This window comes from Pocillopora damicornis, chromosome 6, assembly GCF_964200805.1.
Source record: "Pocillopora damicornis chromosome 6, jaPocDami1.2, whole genome shotgun sequence".
NCBI lineage: Eukaryota > Metazoa > Cnidaria > Anthozoa > Scleractinia > Pocilloporidae > Pocillopora > Pocillopora damicornis.
Window position 1 is genome coordinate 22,083,266 of NC_142675.1, and position 16,272 is coordinate 22,099,537.

The window sequence follows — 16,272 nt, forward strand, 5'->3', positions numbered from 1 at the left end:
AAACCGCTGGCGCTGACAACAAAAGATAAATTAATCGCTTTGATCGACACGCGAGGCGGCAAAGTCGTACTTACTATTGGAAACTTTTTGAAAGGAATATATGGATCCTCGAGCATCACGTAAATAGCGTCATGTTCATGTGATCATTTATGCGGTAAAAGGAATACAAACAGAAATCTGCCATGAATCTTGAACTTCTTCGTGAGTATGACACCAGTTTCTGTCAAAACTGCGCAGGTCTTAGTCGTTTATTTGCAAGTTTTCTAGGCCTGTGTTAATTCTATTTGTTATCATGTAATCTATGGCCTTCAGTGTATGTTATTTTGGTTGATTGCTTGCTAATTGATAACCTCTTAAAGCTCTCTGTGACGGCAGTGTAAAGCTCATCTCGTAGAGATTAATCAATGATAAACGCCCAACTACATATCCTTCTATTTGGAGAAAAAAATGTTTTCATATACTTGTCCATGGACTTTGTCTGTTCCTCAGAGAACTGATTTTTCCCAAACCTGGCTCTCTGATAACTGTTGATCACTCCAAACCTATGTCAGATATGGTCCACTGAAGTTTGCTATGAAGATACAGACGTCATTTAACCACACGATGAGGAGTGTACCCTATGGAAAAAAATTCTGATTTCTTTTACCTCTCAGTTAGTACAGGCCCTATGATTGGTTAATTAAGCAGACTGTATTTAGCTTTATGGCCCGCTCTATTTGAACCTAGTGGTATGATAAATATCTTACTGACCTTGTTTCCTCAGTCTGTCCTACTAGTATGGGAACACTATTTTTCCACTTAGAGTTAAGGCCTGCTTGCTTCATGCCTAGGCCATAAATCTGAGTGGAGAAAACCTGGTCTATAACTTATAGTAGAGATCTCAAACTCAGTTAATAAAAGGTATTGACTTGTGTGAGTATGTTACAGTTTACTAGTCAGTGATATATAAATTGAAGTGGTTTTATCAAATTTCAGAGTCTTTCGGGCAAAGCTATCCTGAGGTAAGAATGAGTTCCTCTACTGAAGACAATTCTAAGTTGAAAGAAATTGTTTCTCAACTGGGTGACTGCAATTAATTGATATGTTAAGCATGCGTTATTCACAGCAGATGGCCTGTTTTGAGAGCTTAGACCTTTGAATGTCATGATTTTCAGTCATGGCCTTAGTGTGGTTGCATCAGGGTCATCATAAATGCAAAAAATCCATTCAGACACCAGAAATGCTTTAACCCTTTAACCTTTAAGAGTGACCAGAATCTACTTTCTCCTTACAATATCACCCCTGAATCACACACTAGGGTCATGAGAACAATGGAAATAATCAACAATTACAGAAGCTCTGGATTGTTAAGCTAATTCTCCTTATCAGCACCTGAGGAAATGTACAGAGAACAGTAAGGAGAATATGCATACTGATGTTAGGTTGTAAAGGCTTAACTTAGTAAGGTTATGTTCATAAACCAATAGACATGATCATAAAGCTAACTTCAATCACATAATAAGGGCTTTTACAGAATATTGATAAACAATTGATTTCCCTGAGTAAAACCATAAATATTGCAAGAAGATGTATGGAAAGTATAAAAAGCAAGAAAATTTAAGCCAAAGATGATAATCACAAATGTTTGCATTCACTTGTAAGAGATGGCTCCTTGCAACAGAGTCCAGTGATTATGACTCTTGCCGTCAGTAGGAACCAAAAATGATTGACAAGAGGGGTGATGTGAGGAGCTTTGACTATGTTACTCTTTTTAACCTTTACACTTTGATCACAGGAATATGATGGTAGCTTGGACTCTGTTAGTGTTGCTGGAACAGCATCATTCAATAGAAGAGGTTCTCTCCTAGCTGTCGGCTGCAATGATGGACGCATTGTCATCTGGGATTTTTTGACAAGAGGAATTGCAAAAATTATAAGTGCTCATGTCCATCCTGTCACATCTGTCAGGTAAGGACAATATGGCATAGCAAGTATTGTCCAATGACAAGTAATAGTAATTCAGCACAAAGTTTGCAGAATAAATTGCATTCTTTAGGTTTTGATTCTATAATGAGGCATTACATTAATTATGTGTATATGACATACTATGATTTTTACTGCAATTCAATTAGAGAATTTACTTCTGTTCTTTCTTTCTGTTCATCAAACACTTGAAAAGTTTAAACAGGGAAGTATTAGATTTTAACAACAAAGTTAATGCAAAACATTTTTATCCCTTTACTGCACTAAGAGCAGCCAAGCAAGCTTAAAATGTTGCTATTTTTTCTATGAGTAAATATAACTTTTAAATATAGAACTGATAAGTTTAGACAATTTTTCACGAGTCTTCCTGATTTCATGTACAAAAATGTAAGATACAACATAACCTTATCAGAGGTCAAATTACATCGCAAAAAATATGTTTATTGGCTATAATTCTTTTGATTGAGTGTGGTCTTTATTGATTTAATTGAAAATAGTCTCTTAATTGTTACATGTTTTCATTATTTGTGTCATTCAGCTGGAGTCGAAATGGACGCAAACTACTGAGTGGTTCAAATGACTGGAATGTGTCTGTGTGGGATGTTCTGTCTGGCGAGTGTGATCAGAAGTACCGTTTTCAATCTCCAGTCACCAAAGTCCAGTTCCATCCTCGCAACAAGTTTGTACCTCAGATTTTGATCTTGCATGTACTAACTGTTCCATTGCACACCTCACAAAGTCCCCACATATGCCTGCTTCATATACCTGAATCAATCAAACCTTAGAATCCCCTTAACCCTTTAACTCCTGTGGGTGACCAAGACAGAACTTCACCTTACCAATTAAGGGATTACTTATTGATTCCATACCAAATTCTCCAAACTAACATAATGAGAATCATTTGGCAGACAGTTAGGAGAATTGCTAATGAGATCTTGGGAGTTAAAGGGTAAAAAGGGAATATGAATCAAAATTGCTCAAATTTCACCCCTAAGCATGACTAGCAACTAATTTCTCCTTATGCTGTCACACCTGAATCACAATGACTCGAGAATACAGGAAATGATCACCAACTGAGGAAGCTCTTGATTGCTACACAAATTCTCCTTACTAGCATCTTAGGAAATGTAATGAGAGCAGTATGGAGAATATGCCTACTGATGTTAGGATATCAAGGGTTGACCCTTTAACTCTTAGACCAAATTTGTAATTCTCCTTACTGTCAACCATACAATTTTTATAATGTTAGTTCAGAGAATTTATTATTGGATCAACTAATTATCCTCAAATTGGTAGTTTTCTTCATTCTCATCACTTGTCTGGTTGATATTGTATTGATATTGTGAGGAGAAATTCTGTCGTGGTCACTCATGGGAGTTATAGAGCTAGGCAGTCTGAATTTGACTGTGGATCATTTGATAGTGTGATGATCACAATTCATAACAGCAATCTAAAAAAAATTGATCAAATTTCTAACAAATTCTTCACAATGATTTCTCTGAATGGGTTTTTTTTTTAGAGTTTCTTGATAGCTATTTTCCATGGGAAAAGTATATTGAACTCAGCCAAGCAGGTGTTTGTGGCGAGGAAAGAAATGACTCCTTTGAGAACAATTCATCAAGACTGATTCCAAACACATTTTGTTCTTGTTGCAGTAATATCATACTTGTGTGTCCTATGAAACATTCACCTGTACTTGTCAAGCTGGATGGACAGCACTTTTCTCTGCCAAATGGTGGAGAGGTAATTCAACATTTTAATGTATTCATAAAGGTTATATTTTTAAATAGCAAAATATTAATTATTAATTAAAAATACTTGCTCTATTTGGTACTTTCTCAATATTTTAAGTAATTTGAAATTGTAAGGTAACTATTTGATACAGAATATTTCTCAGCTGCATACAATGTCAGTCAAAAGAGAAACAACAAAAAAAAGACCTTCTTTTTGATAAAGTGCTCCAAAGTACTTGTACCATGCAATAACTAGCCTGCAAACAGGCACCCAATCAGGGTGATGACTAAAGGGAACATAGCAAATGCAACTTAAAGGGAACAGGGAGTAAAACAAAGGTTATCCTTATCTTGCTTTCATCCTTTTCTTGCCCAAAAAAATATTAGCTTCTTGGCAAGGTTTTCCTGAGTGATCAACCACACGTTCAGTGAAACTGTATCACACTTTGCTTAGCTACTACATACATCTTTGTATTAACATCAGTGAAAATAAACAATAACCCACTTATCTAACAACCCATTCCGGGAATGTCACACTTCTGATGACCTCTTCATTTGAAAACAAGAGATTTTCCTGTAAGTGCATTCTCTTTTACTTAACCTTTTTTACTTCCAAGATCTGATTTTCAGTTCTTCCCTCTAGCATCCACACATTTCCTTGTACCTGTATCCATGGTTCTATGGTACTCCACTTGAGTTTCAAATGGCCTGTAAGGCCAGGCTCTTTAGCCACCAGTTGGTAGGGAGGAAAAGGGACTAACTGAGATGAGCATGATTTAGATGATTGAATTTAGATAGTGTGTAAAGATGTTATGAGGTAACCCTTTAAATCCCAGATCAAATTTGTAATTCTCCTTACTGTCAACCATACAATTCTTATAATGGTAGTTCAGAGAATTTAGTATTGGATCAACCAATTATCCCCAAATTGATATTTTTCTTTATTCTCAACACTTATCTGGTTGATATTGTATTGACATTGTAAGGAGAAATTCTGTCTTAGTCACTTGTGGGAGTAAAAGAGTTAATGAACAAGAAAAAAAAAGATAAATGAATTTGGAATAAGAAAACAAAGGGTTGGTAACAACATTCACTGGATCAGAGGGGACTGTTAGGTAACAACGAATTTCAACATTTCCAGCTGCTACTTGGTTTGACACTAGAGTGTATCATAACTAGCATCAGGCAGGTGACTTCCCTATGCTTCTCTGAGTTAGCTTTTGTATGAGCTCTCCTTTTGCAAGCTCCTTTATACTCCTCTCTGAATCTCAGCCTGAACCTTGTGTGAGAGCTTGCTTGTAGGAAATCTTGGAATAGTGCCATTTTTTTTAAGTGCGCTGTTCACTCCTCTACATCCGTAAGTGGTTATTCCATATATTTAAAAAAAAAAACGACTTGGCTACCAAAATTCCAACATCATGAATCTATGGTTACATTGCAGTTTATTTTAATTTTTATTATATATTTACTATTTTTTGCGTGAACGAGACGGAAATCCTGAGCGAGAAACCCGTCATAACACTGTCTTTTTATCACTCTCCTTTGCTGTGATGTCACGCAACGCCGCCCTTTCCCATATCTCCCACACTCCAAATAGCAAAACAAAATGGCGGAAGCTCAAGAGGAAAGCATCGAAGCTTCGACTTCTCTTGACGAATCGACTAATTGTCTGCCATTGTCATCTCCTGCACTGAATGACACGATAAATTTTATATTATCAGGATTTTTAATTGGCTGTCAACCGGTGAGATGTGGTTGTGATTTAAGCGAATACTTGTACAACTTTAAGTCCATGGATGACTCGCAAACGCTAGTTACATTTCACTACACCGGCAGCAAAGCTGAAGGAATAGAGCGAGCAGCCGACGATGATTTCATGTTTGTTAACCACAATTTTCGAGTCGTTAATCAGCCTACAAGTATCACTGAAGAAGAGAAAGAAGTTTCTTATTTAATCGCTACTGATCTCCACCCAGGCTATGTGCATTTACGTCGAGATAACGTCAAAAGCGGAAGTAATGATTTTAAGCTAACTGAAAATGATGGATTTCTCAGAAGTGATGTCGTGAAGGCTTTCATGTTGGAATCGGACCCAGAAGAGACCGAAAATGATGACGATTTTTTTGGTGATCTTACAGAACATGGTCCTGCGCTAACAGATGATGCCCACAATCAAGACTTTGTTTGTGCGTTACCGTGTTGCGAGTGGCCTGACATCGCCTCTGAATTTGCCTCTCGCCCGAGAGAATTTAACCAACCTAGTCCGGAAATTATAGAGAAAATCGTTTCTAGAGGGTGCTTGTACGTCGGTGTCGGTCATCCATGCAGTGAAGATCGAGGCAAAGAATGGCGATTGTCTTTCTCTCTGGCAGAAAAAACACTAATCCGATGTTGGAGTGACGTGAAGATCAAATGTTACATCGCAGTGAAATCTCTGTGCAAAGAAAACTTAAGCGCAGAGCCAAAAGTGATTTGCTCTTATTTCATTAAGACTGCTATTTTTTGGCTTTCCGAAAGAATGCCTGAGAGTTCTTGGGATGAGGAGAGAATTCTGGAGTGCATTTTAGTCATAATTGAAGAACTGCTGTCCTACACAACAAGTGGGACATGCCCAAATTACTTTGTAGTATCAAATAACATGATGGATCACTTGGATTTTGAGCAACGAAAGGATGCAATATCCATTCTTGAATCTATGGTGAGTGATCTTCCCCTTGCCATCTTACAGTCGCAACTTGCTGCAGACACGTTCAGGTCAAGTGGTGACTTTGTTACTTTGTACCTGGTCTTGAAGAATTCTGATTCCCCCAGCAATGCGGAATCTCAGTTAGCACAAGTTAATTCACACAACAGCCTAAATCATTTCCAAAACAATGAGAACTACTTTGAATCAATGCATCTAACTGAAACCTTGCAGGAGTTCAAACACTTTTTTTTCCGCAGATTAGAAAGCGGTAAAGTCGAGCATGTTGCAAAAGTGATTTTAGATGATTTGCCAAGGGTTATCACTGACCCGAGTTTCCAAAGTGCTTATGAGAAGCTGCTGTTTCTTTCCCTTGGTGACAGCTATCATCTAATGGCATTATCAACATGTGGCTCAAGTGCTGAACAGCAGCAGGGGTTGTTAGCTCAAGCTGAAAGTTGGATTTCAAAGGCAGGAGTATTGAAGCACCCATCTGGATTTGAAGATGGTGGAATTCATAGCAGTGCTGTAAAGTGTCTGTTTTATTACACTAATGGAGACAAAAAAAGAGCAACTGATTTGTGCAACGAAGAATGTGACAATTTGTGTTCTGACCTCAGCAATCTTCGTAATCTGTGTCATTGGTCATGTGCTGTGGTCATAACAAGAAAAGAAGCTGAACACTTCTCCAGCATCGATTCCAGCTTCATTGCCATTCTTGCTGAAGGAGATCTGCTTTTTAGTCCAGTCAGCATTATTTTGTACATTGCAATAAAATGCAGCAGAAATGAAGAACAGTGTTGTAAATTTAGTAAATGCTTTGAAGATTTACAGCAGTGGTTTCCTCCTCAGATCACTTATTATGAGAAAGAGCTGCACAAGAATCATGTTTCATTGCGTAACATCCTCACACAGGATGGGATTTTGCAACTTCAAAATTTAGAATTACAGTAATATCAAGAAAGGCTGCACATTCATTTGATTCATTGCATGGCTATCAACCTGTTTTAAACTGTAAGTTTTCAGTAGCAAGCAAAAAATCTGGGTGAGCAAAAAAGAAAAAATGAGAGGGAAGGAACCTCACCACTTGGCCTGCTCTTCATTACTTCTTTTCAGGCCATCACCAATTTTGCTAGTTTCCACCAACAGAGAGTCTGCCTTAGGCTACATAGCTATAACATCATAACTTGTGATACTTATTGAGCAGCATTTCCATTAAGAAATGTCAGAACAGGAGATTGTGGTATAGTGATGTGAGTTTATCCATCAAGGCCTTCAAAATTTAGGTCGAGAATTGCGCACTCTGAGTCTCTTTTGTTCATCTAGCTAAAGATGGTGATCCATTTTTTTATTTGGCTGTTTGTGAATGTATTTTTAACATTACTATTACATGAATGCTGGAGACTTAATTTCAAGTTATTTTTCTGCAAGTAATATTTTAAAAACTGGGACTTAGCATCTTACCCTCAAACTCATAATTCAAAATCATTTAATTTCCAAGATGACGTCCTTTGTTCCCAAAGCCTAGTGGCCTAATGGTGATACTAAAGATCTTTGTTAAAGTTAATTTAACCAAGCAAAGTGACAATTATGCAAGAAATGAGAAATAAAAACACTTTTACAAAGTGTGAAATGCTGGAAGTTGTTTGTTGGCAAGAGGACTAATTTCTTAATAATTTCTGGGAAAGAACCCCTCTTCAGATCCTTCCTTGTTTTCACATTAATTCCTTAAGCACCTTTTCACCTTACCCAAGAGTTGCTTCAACTAAGGAGTGTTCAAGGACAAGAAAAATGACATCAAAAGGAACAAGAAATGTCATAAAGAGAGGGAGAAAACTTTCCCATGGTAAAAAGACCACTGATTAACCATAAAGAGACTGAGAAGAACATGACGAAGGAACATCCAATGGTCAGCTCCTTTTTTTCCTCCCCTCATCACTGCTACTCTTGTTTTATTAACCCCATCACTCCCAAGATCTTTTAAGTAATTCTCCTTACTGGATGCCATACAATTATTATGATGTTAGTGAAAAGAATTTGGTTTTAGATTAACTAATAATCCCTTTTCTTCTTGTCACTCAGTGGCTTGGTATTGTATTGAGGTACTGTATTGATATTGTAAGGAGAAATTCTGTTTTGGTCACTCATGGGAGTTAATTGGTTTATACATTGCTGCTAAGTGTCACACCAAAGAGTCCTGTGACTTGTTTGTGAACATTTGGAAAACTTACAATTCAGCAAATAACCATGAATGTGGTGACTGAATATCTGAACTAAAATACCAAATGTGTGTTTGCTTAGTCTGAACAGAACATTGTGGCATCTTTTGATAGAAAAGGAGAATACATTTACACAGGGAATTCAAAGGGAAAGGTTAGTATGACTTCTTTCATTATACACTTTTTTTTTTTAATCACGAGAACATTATGTTGTAGTCATAAGGGAGAAGGAAAGTTTAGGGAAAAGGAAACAAAGGGCGATTTATAGAATGATAGAATAACTTATGTTAACCCTTTGCACTCTAACATCAGAATTCATATTCTCCATACTGTTCATCATACATTTCTTAGGGTGCTGACAAGGAGAATTTGTTTAATAACCAAATGCTTCTTTAAAAAGTTGGTGATTATTTCCTTTATTCTTTTGAGCTTAATGTGTGATTTAGGGGTGATATTATTATAATTAATATTAATAATAATTAATATATTAATTAATATTATTAATAATAATTAATAATTAGTAATTATTATTATATCATATTTTAAAAGTTGGTGATCATTTCCTTTATTCTTGTGAGCTCAATGTGTGATTCAGGGTTGATATTGTGAGGAGAAATTAGATGTTAGTCACTCTTAGGGGTGCAAGGGTTAAAGGAGGACTGAAATATGACTAAAAACTAAACTGGAGAAAAAAATGGCTGTTTCAATTTCCTCTGACTGTCTAACCTCTGTAGGTATGGAGGATTGTTTAACTACTTTGACCCAAACATAGCACTCAGTGAAATGTTGTTGTGAGTTACCTGTACCTCAAAAACTTCATTACAATAGTTGGGATAACCAACATAAGTGGAAACTATCTATGGCTTTATACTTAAGAATATTTTTGTATCTTTCCTGCAGGTACTGGTAATTGAAGCAGAGACTCTTCAGGTAAAAGTCAGTAGTACTAGAAAATATATTTCACTGTCAAATCAGGTAGTATTTTAATCCTGGGACTATAATTTAATTCAGAACAGAATTTCATCCTCAAATTGTGTGGAAGAAAATTATTGTCATCATTGTTATTTTTTGTTCAAGATTTTTCATTTCATTCTCTCTTTACTGCATGTGAAAGTGACTTTTGTGAGGAATTCAGTCTTTTATTTCCCTAATATTATTGTTAAGGTAGATTTTGCAACATTGTACAAACTGCAGGTGGTGACCTCCTTCAGAATACAAACAGGAACAAGTGCTAATACAGCTATCAAGGGGATAGAATTTGCCCGCAGAGGCAGGTGTGTTACAGATAAGGATAAGCAGCTCACACACTTGTTTAAGATACTAACTGCCAATTAAACATTTACTTGTCAATGAAACTGAAAGAACATTAGATGGTTCCATCATCCAATTATCCCAAAACCATCCAAGATTTTCGAATGGTCCCAAGTCAGTCTGTATGACTCTGTTAGATTCGTGGGGCACTTGACAGCTTCTACAGTTATTTCTTTAATCTTTGATCAACATGCAACTTCTCCTTGCAACTTCAAGACATTATCCAATAAGCAGGTGACGAGAAAAGACAAGTACATGAGTTGGTGGGTGTTTTCTTGATGGAAAACTAGATGCTCTTGAATTTTTTTCAATAAAATGCAGGCCTTCTAGAAGGGAGATTTTTTAATCCACTGGATTCTCGTGGTTAAAGGGTTAACAGTAATGGATTTGTGCTTTTTTTCCTTCAGTGCCTTCCTGATAAACTCTCAAGACAGGATAATAAGAGTATTTGACAGTCAAATTGTGCTGTCCTGCCAAGGAACAGAAGGAGCTGAGCCTGAGCCAATACAGAAACTCCAAGATCTTGTTAATAGGTGATAAATGGTGTTTTTTTTATGTAATTTTGTCACTAGCATTATACATATGAAGGTGAGGGTGACATGGCAAAGATAGAACAGTGTGAGAAAGTTTCCTCATGATGGATCCTGCTTCCTCCTGTTACCATTATGAATAAGAGGTGGCTCTATACTTTGCAAAGGAGATAGTGGATCAGTATCAGTATCTGGGCAACTGCCCACCTACCCCTCCCCTAACCCAACATTAACCTTAACTTGTTGTCAATTGCCTGTTGTTGAGTTAGGGGAGGGGTAGGTGGGCAGTTGCCCAGATACTGATATTGATCTGAGAAAGTCATATAGGGGAATGAGAGTAGTTTTTTCATTAATGTAGCTTCATTTGATTGGCAGAACACTCTGGAAAAAGTGTTGCTTCTCAGGTGATGGAGAATATATCTGTGCAGGTAAAAAAATATATTTCTTCCTGCTAATTTTATATGCGTTCAATTTGGATGAACTTTCTAGAATCTGATTAATGTTGCACATAACCCTATGATGCCGCAGCATTTACTTGCTTGGTATAATGCTTTTTGCTTGCTTCAGAAATTGTTGCAAGGTACTGAATTCTGCAAGGTTTTCTCTCTGAGGCTACAACTTGGAGCCTGGTGAGATCTAACACCTTAATGGTAGCAGATTGCTTCTTTATGCAAAGATCATCAACAATAATTGCTTCACCCTCTCCCCCTCCTCCTCCCCTTCCCTCTCTCCCCCTCCTCCTCCCCCTCCCTCTCTCCCCCTCCTCCTCCCCCTCCCTCTCTCCCCCTCCTCCTCCCCCTCCCCCTCTCCCCCTCCTCCTCCCCCTCCCCCTCTCCCCCTCCTCCTCCCCCTCCCCCTCTCCCCCTCCTCCTCCCCCTCCCCCTCTCCCCCTCCTCCTCCCCCTCCCCCTCTCCCCCTCTTCCCCCTCCCCCTCTCCCCCTCTCCCCCTCTCCCCCTCTCCCCCTCTCCCCCTCTCCCCCTCTCCCGATCTGTTCCCCTCTCCCCATCTCTTCCCTCCACCCCTCCTCCCTCTTACCTTCCACTCCTCCCTTATTTTTCCCTAGTCAAATGTCATAGCTCTTGTTGTGATAGCAGTGCTTGCATTTAGGATGCAAAAAAGTTAGACACTACCTAGGTCTTTGTCAAGAAAGGGTTGAAGAGAAAAGGGGAAACCCATTGGGAAATTGAAGTTGTTCCTGAATGTAAATTATGTATACTTAAATGTAATGTGACTGATTGAATTGCTAACTTGTGGTAACGATTGAAGTTTGAACAATCCACTGTTCTTTCACTCCTGTAGCAAAATATCTAACACAAGATGCAATGTTACATTGGTGGTGTTCTTGCTGGTTTGTCATACTAACTGTGTTGTGTTATGACAGGATCATCTCGCACTCATGCATTGTACATTTGGGAAAAAGGAGTTGGAAATCTTGTTAAAATTCTTCATGGTACCAAGGGCGAACTGTTGTTGGAAGTCGTGGTAAGATTGGAATATTATTTTGTTGCTCAAACGGACTGTTAGAAACTGTAACAAAGACTGTTTAAAGGCTGACATATGACTGCAAGTTTCTTCAACATCCCCTTCTTGCTGTAGTACATGTCTTCAAAGAGGAAAATTTTTTAAATAGTCCATTTTACAGTTGTATGCTTGGTTGCCAAGCCTTTGAACAGGAGTGAGGCTAAGGGTGACCTTGTTATGATACAAACCTTGCTGCTTTTGAAATGCAAATTAATTTGTTATCATGCTAACTAGATTCTGGTCCCTAACACAACAAGGTCACCTTCAGCCTCACTCCAAATCAAAGGCTTGGCAACTAAGTACACAACTGTAAAATGGACTATTGGCTGACTGTGTTCCCCTTGTGGAATGATGAACATAACCTCTCTATTCTTTTATTTTTTTTTTCCATGATTAGTGGCATCCTATCAGACCCATTATAGCTTCGATTTCAAGTGGAGTTGTCTCGATTTGGGCTCAAAATCACGTGGTACGTTTGTTAGAATATTAAAATTGTGTTGATAGTTGTTGTATTAGATTGGAGAATCACTAATTAATAATTAATTTGTAGCTATTTAAAGTGATACCAATTCATTATTGGTGGGACATAGACCTAGACTGATTAAATTAATTTAATCCGAATTTGAATTCAGATGATTGTTTAAGGTCTCTTTACTCGTTCAGATTGGTCATACAACATTTGTAATTTCCTTCCTTCTGGTCGCAGTGAAATAAGTTGATTTTGAACTTATCCTCGGATTTTGTCTCTCTTGCGTAGGAAAACTGGAGTGCATTTGCACCAGATTTTAAAGAGTTGGATGAAAATGTCGAATATGAAGAGAAGGAGAATGAGTTTGATATAGTAAGTATATGTTTTGCTGCGAGTCTGATTGCCAAGCATGAGCTATTGTTACTCTTTTTTCCATTGAAAGTTGATTGGTGGGAATTATCTTCTGTCTACAGAGTACCTTTTTTGTATGCTATGAAAATTCTGCAAGAAAATTGATTTTGGTGTGAAGAGCGGGAAATACTATGGGTGCAAAGGGCGGAAAGTGCTAATTGAGCCAAGAAGAGATACTAGGGGTTGGGCTGAGTGTTGGTTCTAACTTGTAGGAGGATGAAGACGAAGAAGCTGAAGTTCCATCTGAAACTGAAGCAGGAGAGGAAGATGAAGTTGATGTGTGTGCAGTGGAGAGAATTCCAGCTTTGTGCAGCAGGTACAATCTTTTTATACTTATTTATTTTTATGCAGATTCTTAATTTAGAGTCACATTAGGAAGATTGTTCTCCTTTAATCCTTTGACCCTAAGAGTGACTAACATCTTATTTCTCCTCACAATATCACCGCTGAATCACACATTGAGGTCATGAGAATGAGGTAAACAATCATCGACTAAAGAAGCTCTTGATATTTAAACAAATTCTTCCTGTCTTTACTTTTGGAAATGTATTGAGAACAGTATGGAAAATATGCTTACTGATGTTAGGGTGTGAATGATTGAACAGTTTGACATGAATGTTGCTGCTTAATTATTTCAGTGACGAGGAGAACGATGAAGATTTGGACTCCGTGTATTACCTTCCTGTGGCACCTGAAGTTGACGACCCAGAAGAGACCGGTTGGACTCAAGAAGTATGTTAAAATACTTTCTCTTATGCTGTGCATTTGGTTTAGTAATGGAAAAACCATGACGAGATTTATCACAATCAGCCAATCAGGCAAAAGAAAAGATTGCATGGAAAAGAAAGCGCGGGAAAACGCGAGTGGCCAATTTGCGATTGGCTCAAGTTTTGCATCTGATTGGGGGCAAGTCATTGTTATCTCGTAAGACTTTCGACGCTGAAGAAACTTCTGTGTGAAGCTTTTCCAAAAGTACAATAGGTTTTTCCACTTAAGGCCCATGCATTTAACCAGAACTCGCCCTTCTTTCCTCTAATGTTATATGGCGTTTAGCTGGGACTAATTCTTCGCAAGCTAAAGAATTGAGACGAATGTCCAAACAAAAATTTATATGTCTTGCTTTCAGACTGAAATTCGTCCCCACGATTCTGAGAACAAGAGGCGCGCTTCTCAAGAGACTGGAGCTGAATCATCGAAGAAGAAGGTGAAAGTGATTGACATTCGACACAGTTCAAGTGAAGTCCACCAGGAGAGTAAGAGCTTCGGTAAGTTAGATTGGAATTATCTCAACCTCACCCCACCCTCAGCGCCCTTGGGGAAGAGATTCCCTACCTTCCCCCCCCCCCTCCCTTCCCCTCCCCACACGTAAGGCGCTCACAGGGTTGTCCAAATTCTTTGCGTCATACGTGAGGTGCTTAACTATCGCACGGTAGTACTCAGACTAGCATGTGACACGCTCTGTGTATATTATATGCAAGAATGAATAACGTTGAAAAAAAAAGGGCCTTTGTTTCTTCCTAAGGGAGTCGTTGTGATCTTACGAATAAAGCACGGTCTACAATTTTGAACAACTTGTGTTGGAAAATTCGTAGGAACATACTAATTTGACCCAAAACCCACAAAAATAAGTTTCAGCACCCTCATATAGCGTTGAATGTTATTTGAATGCAGGCCACTGTAACAAAAAAGTCTTTCAATCTTGCACGAGGGCTAAGATAGGGGGCAAAAGTCATGAATGATATAAGCTTGCAACCTTTGCGACCAAGTTTGTGGGTCTGCGCTCTAGCACGGACTGGGAACGCTGGGACGATTCATTCTCAGTTTCTCACTTCAGCCTAAAGTTTTGGCGACTAGTGAAATTTTAGCGAAACTTCTCAAATGACTAGAGATCACCTGTCATATACCAGCATCCCTTGTTGTGAAAATACCCACTTCCTCAGCTGCTTAATATAGAAAAACCAAGGTAAGATTAGGTGGATGTTAGCCGCTAGCTCTCATGACTCTTTCCCCGAATGCACTGCGGCCTTTGTTATGATAACACTCATGCTCTATATCCATTCTCTTCTACAGGTCAGCCCAAGGAACCCTCCATCCAGAAAGATCCTCCTTCTGTTGATACCCCACCCACAGTGCCGGAAACTGTCGCCACCGAACTAAGCGCGATCCCGCCGGACTTGTCCACGGATTTAGACACAGATTCTGCATTTGAATAACTCCACTCACACTAAAGCGTGGAGAACTTGAAACCATATTTGAACAGGCAGAAGAACATTTGCAGAGTGGGACATCAACTGATGAAAAGTGTAGAGGCAAAATTGATTGGAAAGAAATGGGAAACGCTTCTCGTGTTCAGGCGACACTTAAATGTCTCCTGATGCTACTGAACATTGTTTACGTATTTTTTATTCTTTAAGAACTGAAGGCTTTCTTCTTTTAAAAGGCTAGTTCAGGAAATTTCGATCACTTCGCCTATTTCCCAAAATAGACCAGTCGAACGTCGAGTGCGTAAATGGAATGGATCAGAGGTAGTCAGTTTGCACGCTATAAGTGGACTAATCGCGAAATGCATGGGGTTCTGTGCGCCGTATATTTGCACAAGTACAAGTATACGCGTGTGCTCGCGAGGAATGAGTTCTTTCCGTTCGGCCAGAAAAGCGCCCGGTAACTAACTGTCTAATTTATTTCAGGGACACACACCCAGACGACTTTTGTCTGAGATATGTTGAAAAACGACTTTGACTGACAATTAGGTAACGAACGTGCTCCAACTCATTCTCGGAAATGGCGCACATAAAAATAACATTAAATTCGAAAGAAAAAAACATTGATCATGATCGTTTTGCTGTCGTCACTTGGGCGAATGATATGCCCCGCGTTCTTTCTAGGCCGTTTGCTTCACTGTCCCCTTCACTAATCTCGTACCCAGATCCTAACCTGTAACTGAAATGTATCAACCGCTTGGCCGTGAAAGGTCTGAGTGCGAGACTTCCTTCTGCCTCCTACCCCTTCATTTCACCTTGTAAATTTTTCAGTCCTATCCATACATCCATGGTAAGGGAAGAACTATGAGTAAATAGGTGAACGTTGTTTGATGCGCGATTTATAGAGGTTTGCACGGTGGATTCATGACTGTGAATCGTTCTATTAATCTGTTCAGACGATTTATGACCCTCGGGAGGGCAATATCGCATGCACCCGGCTGTTTTGCGTCTCAGCAATCTGTAATTGAGCTTGCGTCAGCTGCAAGCGGCCCGATATAGGTAGGAGATGTGATAGTTTCTATGGCTGCTTTCAGCTATTGTGGAATATCATGAAAATAAGCATTCGTTGGTCTATCGTTTGAAAATATTCTAAATGTTAAAGTCAACTACATTTCCAGTCATTTGCATTTTATCGTTTAATTTAACGTTAATCAGGTACATCAGTGAGATA

At 38.6% G+C, this 16,272-nt stretch overlaps 2 protein-coding genes across 3 annotated transcripts; both read left to right on the forward strand.

Annotated features, from left to right (window-relative positions):
- The first annotated feature begins 9 nt into the window (after nucleotides 1-9).
- On the forward strand, nucleotides 10-16,207 carry LOC113686106 (retinoblastoma-binding protein 5 homolog). 2 transcript variants are annotated; one of them, XM_089208445.1, is made up of 17 exons: nucleotides 10-201; nucleotides 976-1,001; nucleotides 1,775-1,947; nucleotides 2,501-2,641; nucleotides 3,618-3,705; nucleotides 8,680-8,751; nucleotides 9,498-9,527; nucleotides 9,762-9,871; nucleotides 10,316-10,441; nucleotides 10,814-10,866; nucleotides 11,821-11,921; nucleotides 12,358-12,429; nucleotides 12,718-12,801; nucleotides 13,053-13,156; nucleotides 13,479-13,572; nucleotides 13,967-14,105; nucleotides 14,911-16,207. In XM_089208445.1, the coding sequence occupies exons 1-17, from the start codon at nucleotides 183-185 to the stop codon at nucleotides 15,051-15,053; spliced, it is 1,575 nt and encodes a 524-aa protein (XP_089064571.1). In that variant the 5' UTR covers nucleotides 10-182; the 3' UTR covers nucleotides 15,054-16,207. The 2 variants fall into 2 exon arrangements, with proteins under 2 accessions (XP_089064571.1, XP_027059509.2); XM_027203708.2 differs by having other exon boundaries at nucleotides 9,792-9,871.
- LOC149044434 (uncharacterized) lies at nucleotides 5,164-8,011 on the forward strand. The gene has a single exon (XM_089208437.1). It carries the CDS (start codon nucleotides 5,302-5,304, stop codon nucleotides 7,330-7,332), a length of 2,031 nt encoding a protein of 676 aa, XP_089064563.1. The 5' UTR covers nucleotides 5,164-5,301; the 3' UTR covers nucleotides 7,333-8,011.
- Nucleotides 16,208-16,272: the final 65 nt, after the last annotated feature.